Source organism: Neophocaena asiaeorientalis, unplaced genomic scaffold (genome assembly GCF_003031525.2).
Source record: "Neophocaena asiaeorientalis asiaeorientalis breed wild unplaced genomic scaffold, Neophocaena_asiaeorientalis_V1.1 scaffold177, whole genome shotgun sequence".
In the NCBI taxonomy this organism is placed as follows: domain Eukaryota; kingdom Metazoa; phylum Chordata; class Mammalia; order Artiodactyla; family Phocoenidae; genus Neophocaena; species Neophocaena asiaeorientalis.
Window position 1 is genome coordinate 20528856 of NW_020172779.1, and position 13091 is coordinate 20541946.

At 42.5% G+C, this 13091-nt stretch overlaps 1 protein-coding gene and 2 pseudogenes across 2 annotated transcripts in view; 1 reads left to right on the plus strand and 2 right to left on the minus strand.

Annotated features, from left to right (window-relative positions):
- Positions 1–13091, minus strand: part of TRAPPC9 (trafficking protein particle complex subunit 9) — a 509572-nt gene that overhangs the window by 460336 nt on the left and 36145 nt on the right. For both annotated transcript variants that reach the window (XM_024741252.1, XM_024741251.1), the window contains one exon: positions 1121–1242. In XM_024741252.1, coding sequence (XP_024597020.1) covers positions 1121–1242 — 122 coding nt within the window. The remainder of the gene's footprint in view (positions 1–1120; positions 1243–13091) is intronic.
- LOC112397129 (60S ribosomal protein L13a pseudogene) lies at positions 194–816 on the minus strand (annotated as a pseudogene).
- On the plus strand, positions 10807–11730 carry LOC112397153 (60S ribosomal protein L31 pseudogene; annotated as a pseudogene).

Sequence of the window (13091 nt, forward strand, 5' to 3'; positions counted from 1 at the left end):
TTTTTTAATGTTATCTCTGAGGACTTCCCTGGCAGTCCAGTGGTTGAGACTCCGTGCTTCCACTGCAATGGGGGGACGCAGGTTCGATCGCTGGTCGGGGAATTAGGATCCCGCATGCCATGCGGCATGGCCAAAAAATTTTTAAAGTTTTTTTTTTTTTTTGAAGAAGAAGAAACAGTCCATTTTATTGGGCTCAGACTAAGAATCCATGGGTCTTGAGGACCTCTGTGAATCGGTTCCTTCTCTATGTTCTTTTCGGCCTGCTTCCGTAGCCTCATGAGCTGCTTCTTTTTCCGGTAGTGGATCTTGGCCTTCTCCTTTCTCTTCTCCTCCAGTGTAGCCGTTACTGCCTGGTACTTCCAGCCAACCTCATGAGCCAGGCGCCCTAGGTAGGCAAACTTCCGTGTAGGCTTCAGACACACAACCTTAAGGGCGGCAGGAACCACCATCCGCTTTTTCTTGTCATAGGGTGGCGGGATCCCATCAAACACCTTGAGGCGGTCCAGAGCGGCCTGGCTTCGCTTGGTCTTGTGGGGCAGCATGCCTCACACTGTCCGCCAGAAGATGCGGCTGGGGGCTCGGAAGTGGTAGGGGCCACGGGAGGGGTTGGTGTTCATCCGCTTGCGGAGGAATGCCAGGTACTTCAACTTGTTTCTATAGAAATTGCCAGAAATGTTGATGCCTTCCCAGCGCACAACCACCACCTTTCGACCCAGAAGCACCTGCTTAGCCACGATGGCCGCCAGGCGGCCCAGGAGATGGCCTCGGCCATCGAGAACCAGGACCTGCCCCTCCGCCATCTTCGGCAGCCGCCTGGGAAAACTAAAAAGTTTTTAAATAAAAACTTTTTTTTAATTTTTTTAAACGTTATCCCTGAGTAGCAGGGCTATGATAGCCTCTTTTTCTCCTATTTTCAGACTTATTAAATTAAATATACATGATTTTTAATCAACAAAAACCATTTTTAGGCATATAGTATTTATTATGCATTGGGGAATACTACATGAATACTTACAGAAACGAACACTTAGGAGATACTGCGGCAGCATTACACAATGTAAAACAGGAACTTCTGATTAAAACAACACAGTCACATAAAGGATCTACAGAGTAAAATCACCTTGCTGTAATAGGAAATGGCCTCCTTGTATTTGTCAATTATGTCTTCAGGGCTAAGGCAGTTCTTAGCCCGTCCAATCTCAGCGCTGGTATCTGGATTGATGCCATTAGTGGTGAGGGCACCTGCAAACCGAGAGAAAGAAAAGAAATAATCTTTTGCTTTTTCCGTCTTGTTTCTTTGTTATTTTAAAAGAAGGGCACAAATAAGATAAAGCTTGAATATTCCCAACTGAAATTTAAATAATGAAACCATTTTTAAAGTCTTCACAGCTTATACACTCCCTATAATAGTCTTACCATCAAAGCATTGTATTAAATGTTAATTAACTCACAATAAGTTTTCCTCCCTGTTGAAACTTTTTATTAAAGAACATGAAATGCATTATATAAAAGTAACATGTCTATAATAACTAGCTTAGTTGCCTTGACAGCAATGCAGTCAGTGTGCATTATCTCCCAGCACTAAGCTCTTCTCTTAATGCTACAAGAAACCAGAATGCACGCTCAAATGGAGATAAACTATGTGAAAGTATTTTCTGAACTATACAGCACAAAAACACATAGCTTACAAATACTGGCGTCCTTTCTGAGGCTGTCATTTTCTGTTTCTGGCCAACCCCTGTCAATAAGCAGAACCACCTAATTCCCCAGCCATCAAACTCACAGGGGCAAGAGCTCTGGAGACATGTCCGTTTATAGAATGTAACCAACTACACATAGAACTCTGACAAGAAAAAGATGAAATACTCTTTGATTTCAGAGAACACTCAAAAAATACTCTCGTTAGCCTCATAGCAGGAAAAGCTGGGCTTCTCCTAAGCCACTTGTTTATTTCAGGGACACTGAGCAAATCCAACAAATTCTGTTCCCCTCATGTCTACTGGGAGACTCAGGCACACATGTGCTGTTATCTTAGAACTCACGGGGCAAAGGGTGTGTCTCACACGGCCCGCAACCTTCACACAAGCTCATCGCCTCACCTTGCTGTCTAAACTTGGTCCCATTTTCTCACCTGCTCTCTTGGTATTTTGTTATTCTGTATGCTGCCTCAAATGCTTTTTGGAACAAGACAGAGAATAAGTGGATAGATAAATGGACAGATGGACAAATGAAAGATGGGCAGACGGACAGAGAGACTCTAAGCAAAGAGGAACAAAGAACATTTCCTACGCAAAATCCTCTTCTAGTCAGGGAAGAAAGAGCCATAACAGAGAACTGGGAAGAGACAGGTGGCTTAGGATTTTGTGTTTCTACAGATTTTGTGAAAATCACAGCAAGAGATAAGAGGGTAGAACCATAAATAATAAAAGAAAAGGGCATGCATGCCTGAAAAAAATCTAAAATATTTACTTTCTAAAGAATAGATTCAAATCAGCAAGGCCCAATGACACAATCCTTGGGTCCTTACAGAATTGAGAAGTCCATCTCCAAGCCACAAGGCAACCCTTTGGAGCACTGAGAATCTACACTGGGTGGTCGTAAGGCCATCACAGCAAAAACTATGTCATTCTGCACTAACGAGGAATCAGAACCTATGTGGGGACATCCATGCATGTCCTCATTTACAACCCATGGCAGCATTATGCGGGGGGACTCCTAGCGAGCCCTGTTTCTGCAGGGGAGGAAACAGGTCCTAAAGAGGCTGAGCATTCCTACTAGCTCTCCAGTAGTAGGAGCTGGATATACAGAGCTGTTTACTCCAGAGCAGGATTTGAACCCGGGCCTGTATTTTTTTTCTCTTTTTTTGCGGTACGCAGGCCTCTCACTGCCGTGGCCTCTCCCGTCATGGAGCACAGGCTCCAGACGCGCAGGCCCAGCGGCCATGGCTCACGGGCCCAGCCACTCCAAGACACATGGTATCCTCCCGGACCGGGGCACGAACCCACGTCCCCCGCATCGGCAGGCGGACTCCCAACCACTGCGCCACCAGGGAAGCCCCGGGCCTGTATTTTTAACCACAGTACTATCCTGCTTTGTGTGTTTTTCATGTTTACAATACCTTTGTTTCTGGCATGAAATAATATTTAATAGATGATAGGTTATCTTGATTTATCTCATTAGTTCTAATAATTTGTCTTCATATTGTTGAATTTTACTCTTTTCCCTTGGAGGATGGAAGGGAAAGAGTGGGAATCAGAATGAGGTGGGCTCTTCATTCTTCCTATGGTACCTCACCTCATCCAAGAAGCCCCCAACCAGGGAGAAGGAACAAATTTTCCCTCCATATTTAAAGAAAAAAAAAAGACACCACTGATAATGGGCATTCCCTTAATGATTTACTTAACTCCAGTACAGAGGCCAGGGGAAAAAAGCATATGCAGAAGCCCGGAAGAATATAACCTGTAAGAAGGTAAAAAAAGCATAGCTCTTTTTAAAAAAAGGAGAGCTTAGTGGGTCAGACTAATTAAATTTCACTCAATAAAAGAATAACACACTCTAAAAATACTAGTATGCAATGGATTTGATCTTTCTTGACACCTATAAAGTTTTGACAGCCCACACGTAACATTATTGTGAACCAGTGAAACAAGGAGTCTATAGACAGGAAAAATCAATGCCACAGGCAGGCTGAAACCCAGGCTAGAGGAAAGGAAAAGAAAGAGCATAGTTAAGAAGTGGGGAAAAGCTGAAAAAAAAAAATCATCACAAGAGCTCCCCAGTATCAGTCCAACAACAGTTTAATAATTCATTCAAGAGAAAGTTACTGAGTTCCTATTATGTGCAAGACTGTATAGGAGGCACAAGCTAGAAAGTCAACAAAAGTAAAATGAAGCAGAAGTAAGAGGGAATGGGACTTCCCTGGTGGCACAGTGGCTAGGAATCCGTCTGCCAGTGCAGGGGGCACAGGTTCGAGCCCTGGTCTAGGAAGATCCCACATGCCACAGAGCAACTAAGCCCGTGAGCCACAACTACTGAAGCCTGCGCGCCTAGGAGCCCGTGCTCCGCAAGAGGAGAAGCCACTGCAATAAGAAGCCTCAGCTCGCCACAACTTAGAGAAAGCCCGCACGTAGCAACAAGGACCCAATGCAGCCAAAAATAAATTTAATTAATTAATTTTAAAAAAATAAAAAAGAAATAAGAGGGAATAAAACAGAGACAAATGATGCAGGAGAAAGAACGGCAAAACCATATAAAGAGGAGAATAACAAGGGTAGCCCCCACTCACTGCAACTAGACAAAGCCCTCAAGCAGCAATGAAGAGCCAACGAGGCCAAAAATAAATAAATAAATAAACGAAAAATTTTTTAATATTAAAAAATAACAAAAAATAAATAGAATTGTAAAGTTAGAACATTGTTGAAAAGCTATAAAAATACTCCAAAAAACAGATCAAAACATATATATGTAGGAAGGCTGCCCCACTGTCATATATAAATGCAAACTTATTTTTGTTTATTCATGGGCACTAAATTACTTTATCCAAAGCATAATATATATTTTTTAATTTTATTTATTTATTTTTTGCTGTGTTGGGTCTTCGTTTCTGTGCGAGGGCTTTCTCCAGTTGCGGCGAGCGGGGGGCCACTCTTCATCGCGGTGCGCGAGCCTCTCACTGTCGCGGCCTCTTGTTGCGGAGCACAAGCTCCAGACGCGCAGGCTCAGTAGTTGTGGCTCACGGGCCTAGTTGCTCCGCGGCATGTGGGATCCTCCCAGACCAGGGCTCGAACCCATGTCCCCTGCATTGGTAGGCAGATTCTCAACCACTGCACCACCAGGGAAGCCCCAAAGCATAATATTTTAATTAAAACAAATAATCAATATTACACTTCTCCTGTCAGATCTAGTTCATAAACTTACTCTGCTATGTAACCATAATGTGTCTAAGATAGAGTTAAAATTAATGAAAATACCTTTGTATGGTTTGTGGAACTCTTCTCAAAATTCCAGGCTTTTAAAATAAATCTGTGCAGTATTTCTATATTGTCTTTTCTCTTGTGAAGCAACAGATACTGTTGTCAACATTCTGTCCTTACAATGATTCATGAGCACCATGCTCTAACTAATCTGCCAGACAACAAGGCGCTACCTAGACACCGTGACCAAACAAAATGAAATATAAGGAAGACAATGACCCTATTCTGGAAAATTTACAACCTGTGTCAACACTGGGGTTTTTCTTTCATTGGTTAGCAAAATAAAATAAATCATATACTTTCTTAGAGCATTCAGTAGCCATGACTCTTCTTTTAGTGTAATGACCAGAAAAGAGTTAAATTAAGTATGACTTTATTAGGTCGATTAGCAACAATCATCACTGGAGGGTAAGTAACGCGGTATTAACTGATAGCAATGCTTCCGCCTACATTAGACCTAAAATAAAACTACACTGAGGTCTGCAAAGTATTATAAAGAAAGAGATGAGGTCCCTAATGAGAAAAAAATAGTAAGAAATCAAAGAAGTAAAGGCTTTTTAATTAACCATTCCTACAGAAAGGAATAGACTATGGTAGTTAAGAGAACAGACGCTGGAGACAAATGTGTGGGTGTGAATTCCCACATCACCACTAACTAGCTGTACCCATGACAAGTCAATGAACTTTTCTGCATCTCAGTTTCCTCATCTACAGATGGGGGATAACAACAGTACCTATCTCCTAGAACTGTTGTAAGAATTAAATTGCTTTTAAAATACCTCAGATCTTAGATATGACACCAAAAGCACAAGCAACAAAGAAAAGTTAGATAAAGTGGACTTCATCAAAACTTAAAACTTCTATGCTTCAAAGGATACCATCAACAAAGTGAAAAAACAACACACAGAATAGGAGAAAATTTTTGTAAACCATATATCTGATAAGGAACTTGTATCTACAATATAAAAAGAAATTTTACAACTCAACAGTAAAAAGACAAATAACTCAATTAAAAATGGATAAAGGATCTAAAAAGACCTTTCAGTGATCCAGAAAGGATCTCATTCAGATTCGACGGAGAAATTAAACACTTTACAGACAATCAAAAGGTAAGAGAATTCAGCACCACCAAACCAGCTTTACAATAAAGGCTAAAGGAACTTCTCAAGGCAGGAAACACAAAAGGAGGAAAAGACCTACAGTAACAAACCCGAAACAATTAAGAAAATGGTAAGAGGAACATACATATAGATAATTACTGTAAATGTAATTGGATTAAATGCTCCAACCAAAAGACATAGACGGCTGAATGGATACAAAAACAAGACAACATACGCTGTCTACAAGAGACCAACGTCAGACCTAGGGACACATACACACTGAAAGTGAGGGGATGGAAAAAGATATTCCATGCAACTGGAAATCAAAAGAAAGCTGGAGGGCTTCCCTGGTGGCGCAGTGGTTGAGAGTCTGCCGCCAACGCAGGGGACACGGGTTCGTGCCCCGGTCCGGTAAGATCCCACATGCCACGGAGCGGCTGGGCACAGGAGCCATGGCCGTTGAGACTGCGCGTCCGGAGCCTGCGCTCCACAGCAGGAGAGGCCGCGGCAGTGAGAGGCCCACGTACCCCAAAAAAAAAAAAAAAAAAAAACAACCTTCCGAGACTGAACCAGGAAGAAATAGAATATATAAACAGACCAATCACAAGCACTGAAATTGAAACTGTGATTAAAAATCTTCCAACAAGGGGCTTCCCTGGTGGCGCAGTGGTTGACAGTCCGCCTGCCGATGCAGGGGAAACGGGTTCGTGCCCCAGTCTGGGAAGATCCCACATGCCGCGGGGCGGCTGGGCCCGTGAGCCATGGCCGCTGAGCGTGCGCATCTGGAGCCTGTGCTCCACTATGGGAGAAGCCACAACACTAACAGGCCCACGTACTGCAAAAAAAAAAAACCTTCCAACAGAAAAGCCCAGGACCAGATGGCTTCACAGGCAAATTCTATCAAACATTTAGAGAAGAGCTAACACCTATCCTTCTCAAACTCTTACAAAATATAGCAGAGGGAGGAACACGTCCAAACCCATTCTAAGAAGCCACCATAACTGATACCAAAACCAGACAAAGATGTCACAAAAAAAGAAAACTACAGGCCAATATCTCTGATGAACATAGATGCAAAACTCCTCAACAAAATACTAGATGCAGAAAAAGCTTTTGACAAAATTCAACACCTATTTATGACAAACACTCTGCAGAAAGAAGGCATAGAGGGAAGCTACCTCAACATAATAGAGGTCATATATGACAAATCCACAGCCAACACCATTCTCAATGGTGAAAAACTGAAACCATTTCCTCTAAGATCAGGAACAAGGCAAGGTTACCCACTCTCACCACTGCTATTCAACATAGTTTTGGAAGTTTTAGCCACAGCACTTAGAGAAGAAAAAGAAAGAAAAGGAATCCAAGTCGGAAAAGAAGTAAAACTGTCACTGTTTGCAGATGACATGATACTATACATAGAGAATGGTAAAGATGCTACCAGAAAACTACTAGAGGTAATCAATAAATTTGGTAGAGTAGTAGGATACAAAATTAATGCACAGGAATCGTTTGCATTCCTATACACTAATGATGAAAAATCTGAAAGAGAAGTTAAGGAAACACTCCCATTTACCATTGCAACAAGAAGAATAAAATACCTAGGAATAAACCTACCTAAGGAGACAAAAGACCTACATGCAGAAAACTATAAGACACTGATGAAAGAAATTAAAGATGATACAAACAGATGGAGAGATATACCATGTTCTTGGATTGGAAGAATCAACATTGTGAAAATGACTATACATCCCAAAGCAATCTACAGATTCACTGCAATCCCTATCAAACTACCAATGGCATTTCTCACAGAACTAGAACAGAAAATTGCACAATTTGTATGAAAACACAGAAGACCCCGAATAGCCAAAGCAATCTTGAGAAAGGAAAACGGAGCTGGAGGAATCAGGCTCCCAGACTTCAGACTATACTACAAAGCTACAATAATCAAGACAGTATGGTACTGGCATAAAAACAGAAATATAGATCAATGGAACAGGATAGAAAGCCCAGAGATAAACCCACGTGCATATGGTCACCTTATCTTTGATAAAGGAGGCAGGAATGTACAGTGGAGAAAGGACAGCCTCTTCAATAAGTGGTGCTGGGACAACTGGACAGCTACATGTAAAAGAATGAAATTAGAACATTCCCTAACACCATACACAAAAATAAACTCAAAATGGATTAAAGACCTAAGCGTAAGGTCAGACACTATAAAACTCTTAGAGGAAAACATAGGTAGAACACTCTATGACATAAATCACAGCAAGATCCTTTTTGATACACCTCCTAGAGAAATGGAAATAAAAACAAAAAATGGGACCTAATGAAACTTAAAAGCTTTTGCACAGCAAAGGAAACCATAAACAAAACGAAAAGACAGTCCTCAGAATGGTGTAAATATTTGCAAATGAGGCAACTGACAAAGGATTAATCACCAAAATATACAAGCACCTCATGCAGCTCAATATCGAAAAAACAAACTACCCCATCCAAAATTGGGCAGAAGACCTAAATAGACATTCCTCCAAAGAAGATATACAGATTGCCAACAAACACATGAAAAGATGCTCAACATCACTAATCATTAGAGAAATGGGACTCAAAACTACAATGAGGTAGCACCTCACACCGGTCAGAATGGCCATCATCAAAAAATCTACAAACAATAAATGCTGGAGAGGGTGTGGAGAAGAGGGAACCCTCTTGCACTGTTGGTGGGAATGTAAATTGATACAGCCACTATGGAGAACAGTATGGAGGTTCCTTAAAGAACTAAAAACATAACTACCATATGACCCAGCATTCCCACTACTGGGCATATACTCTGAGAAAACCATAATTCAAAAAGAGTCATGCACCACAATGTTCATTGCAGCTCTATTCACAATAGCCAGGACATGGAAGCAACCTAAGTGTCCATCGACAGATGAATGGATAAAGAACGTGTGGCACATATATACAATGGGATATTACTCAACCATAATAAGAAACGAAATTGAGTTATCTGTAGTGAGGTGGATGGACCTACAGTCTGTCATACAGAGTGAAGTAAGTCAGAAAGAGAAAAACAAATACTGTATGCTAACACATATATATGGAATCTAAAAAAAGAAAAAGGTTCTGAAGAACCTAGTGGCAGGACAGGAATAAAGACGCAGACCTACTAGAGAATGGACTTGAGGACACGGGGAGGGGGAAGGGTAAGCTGGGACAAAGTGCGAGAGTGGCACTGACATATATACACTACCAAATGTAAGTGGGGAGCAGCTGTATAGCACAGGGAGATCAGCTCAAGTGCTTCGTGTCCAACTAGAGGGGTTGGATAGGGAGGGTGGGAGGGAGACACAAGACGGAGTAGATATGGGGATATACGTATGCACTTAGCTGATTCCCTTTGTTATACAGAGGAAACTAACACACCATTGTAAAGCAATTGTACTCCAATAAAGATATTTTTTAAAAAATGGATAAAGGATGTGAAAAGACATTTTTCAAGGAAATTGCACAAATGGCCTATAAGCACAATGAAAAAGATGCTCAAGGGCTTCCGTGGTGGTGCAGTGCTTAAGAATCTGCCTGGCAATGCAGGGGACACGGGTTCAAGCCCTGGTCCGGGAAGATTCCACATGCTGCAGAGCAACTAAGCCTGTGCACCACAGCTACTGAGCCTGCACTCTGGAGCCCCTGAGCCACAACTACTGAGCCTGTGTGCCACAACTACTGAAGCCCACACACCTAGAGCCCGTGCTCTGCAACAAGAGAAGCCACCACAATGAGAAGCTCGCTCACAGAAACAAAGAGTAGCCCCCTCTCGCCACAGCTAGAAAAAGCCTGCAGGCAGCAACGAAGACCCAACGCAGCCAGAAATAAATTAATTAATTAAATAATTTTTAAAAAAAGAAAAAGGGGGCTTCCCTGGTGGCACAGTGGTTGAGAGTCCACCTGCCAATGCAGGGGACATGGGTTCGTGCCCCGGTCCGGGAAGATCTCACATGCCACAGAGTGGCTGGGCCCGTGAGCCATGGCCACTGAGCCTGCACGTCCGGAGCCTGTGCTCCGCTACAGGAGAGGCCACAAGTGAGAGGCCCGCATACCAGAAAAAAAGAAAAAGAAAAAGATGCTCAATATCAATAGCTATAAGGGAAATCAAATCAAAACTACAAGGAGGCGGAGAAAACCATAATTTGAAAAGATACACACACCCCTATGTTCACTGCTGCACTATTTACAATAACCCGGACACGGAAGCAACCTAAATGTCCCTCAACAGAGAATGGATAAAGAAGAGATGGTACAGGGCTCCCCTGGTGGCGCAGTGGTTGAGAGTCCGCCTGCCGATGCAAGGGACACGGGTTCATGCCCCGGTCCGGGAAGATCCCACATGCCGCGGAGCGGCTGGGCCCGTGAGCCATGGCCACTGAGCCTGCGCGTCCGGAGCCTGTGCTCCGCAACGGGAGAGGCCACGACAGTGAGAGGCCCGCGTATCGAAAAAAAAAAAAGAGAGATGGTACATACAGACAATGGAATATTACTCAGCCGTAAAAAAAAGATTGTAATAATGCCATTTGCAGCCACGTGGATGGATCTAGAGACTGTGATACTGAGTAAAGTCAGACACAGAAAGACAAATATCATATGATATTGCTTATATGTGGAATCTAAAAAAAGGGTACAAATGAACTTATTTACAAAACAGAAGTAGAGTCACAGATGTAGAACACAAACTTATGGTTACCAGGGAATGTGGGGTAAGGGATAAATTGGGAGATTGGGATTGACATATACACACTACTATATATATAAAATAGATAACTAAAAAGAACCTACTGTGTAGCACAGGGAACTCTACTCAATACTCCGTAATGGCCTATATGGGAAAAGAATCTTAAAAAAAGAGTGCGTATATGCATATGTGTAACTGATTCACTTTGCTGTACACCCGAAACTAACACAACATTGTAAATCAACTATTATCCAATAAAAATTTTTAAAAAAGAAAAATATATATATATTATGGCAAACTTTTATGATATTTTAACATTAGTAAATATACACAAATACAAATAAAAATTCTATTTCCATTTTAAATGACAACAAAAAAAAACTACAAGGAGAAACCACTTCACCCTCACTGGAACAGCTATAATCAAAAAGGTGATAACACCCTGACCTGGGGCTCCAGGAGCCCCGAGGGCGGTTGCACGAGGCCAGCTGGGAGGGAAGACTTGGCCTGGCTTTGTCCCACTCCACTCTGAGCCTTCTTGTCGACTGGGTTTAGACGGCTCCCGCAAAGAAGGGTGGCAAGAAGAAGGGCCAGTCTGCCGTCAACGAGGTGACGACCAGAAAATACACTCTCGACGTTCACAAGAGCATCCCTGGAGTGGGTTTCAAGAAGCGTGCCCCTCGGGCACTCAAAGAAATCCGGAAATTTGCCATGAAGGAGATGGGAACTCCAGATGTGCGCATCGACACCAGGCTCCACAAAGCTGTCTGCGCCAAAGGAATAAGGGATGTCCCGTATTGTATCCATGGCAGCTGTCCAGAAACATAATGAAGATGAAGATGCAACAGACAAGCTCTGTACCTCGGTTACCTATGTACCTGCCACCATTATCAAAAACCTAAAGACAGTTAATGTGGATGAGAACTAACTGCTGATTGTTAAGCAAAGTTATAGAACTGCCAAAACAAAAGAAAAGTGAATAACAAGCATTGATGAGGACATTGAGAAATTGGAACTCTCATACACTGCTGCTGAGAAAGTAAAACAGCACAGCCACTTTGGAAAACAATCTGGCAGTTCCTCAAATAGTTAAACATTTAGTTACCGTATGACCCTGTAATTCTAATTCCTAGGCATATGCATAAGAGAACTGAAAACATACGTCCACATAAAAACATATATGAATGTTAACAGCACCATTACTCGTAACAGCCAAAAAGTAGAAACAACCCAAATGTCCATTAGCTGATGAAGGGGTAAACAAAAAGTGGTCTATCCATATGGTGAAATATTATTCAGCAAAAACAAAACGTGAAGTGCTGATCCGTGATACAACACGGACAAACCTTGAAAACATTACGCTAAGTGAAAGAAGTCGGTCATAAAAGACTACAAGCTGTATGATTCCATTTATACGAAATGTCCAGCAGGCAAATCCAGAGACAGAAGAGTGGTTGCCTGGGGCTGGGGGAGGATGGGGGAAATGGGTGGTGACTGATAATCCGTACGGGGCTTCTTGCTGGGGTGATGAAAATGTCCAAGATTGACGGTGATACACAACTCTGGTCATAGAGTAAAAACCTCTGTGTATTTTAATGGGTAAACTGTATTAAAACTGTTAAGAAAAAAAAGCACCTCGGACCAGTGCCTTCACGTAGTAAGTGCAAATTGCTAATTTTCATTATAGGAAGAAGAAACTCCTGTCAACATTAAAATGGGAAAAGCAAATTTGAGTTAACTGAAATTGGACAAAAGATCACTTCACTTGAAACAGCCGTTGAATGTACATGCAACAGTCAGAAATGACGAGAAACAACAGTGTGAGACCCAGAAGCATTCTGTTTCAAATGCCCATCAAGGGCTCGGAAGCTGAGCTGCTAGAAGTGATTGGAGAAGCTCTTCCCGAGACGGTCAGACTCCTCCTTCTGGCCTTTGAAATGGCTGTGGGGAAAGCAGGCAGCAAAAACTCTGAAACAGTTTCCTTCAAATAATTTATCCATTTAAAGTTCAAAAATAAAATGAACGTGATACAGTTTCGTGCTGGGTTTTCTGTAGAGCCGAACAATTTTGCCACCCCCAAGAGAACACTAGCAGAGACTCAGAAGAGTCACAGCACGCTGCTCCCAGGAGGCGCGAAGTGATTCCCCACCAACACACGTGCCAGGGTTTAAAGGGCAGAGAAGAAGAGACTAACGTCTGAAAGGCAGGTGAGACATTGGCAAGTGAAGAGAAGGCTGCAGCCAGTCCTGGGACAAGCCCTGTGAGCAGAGGCTAGAAGGGCTCCAGGTG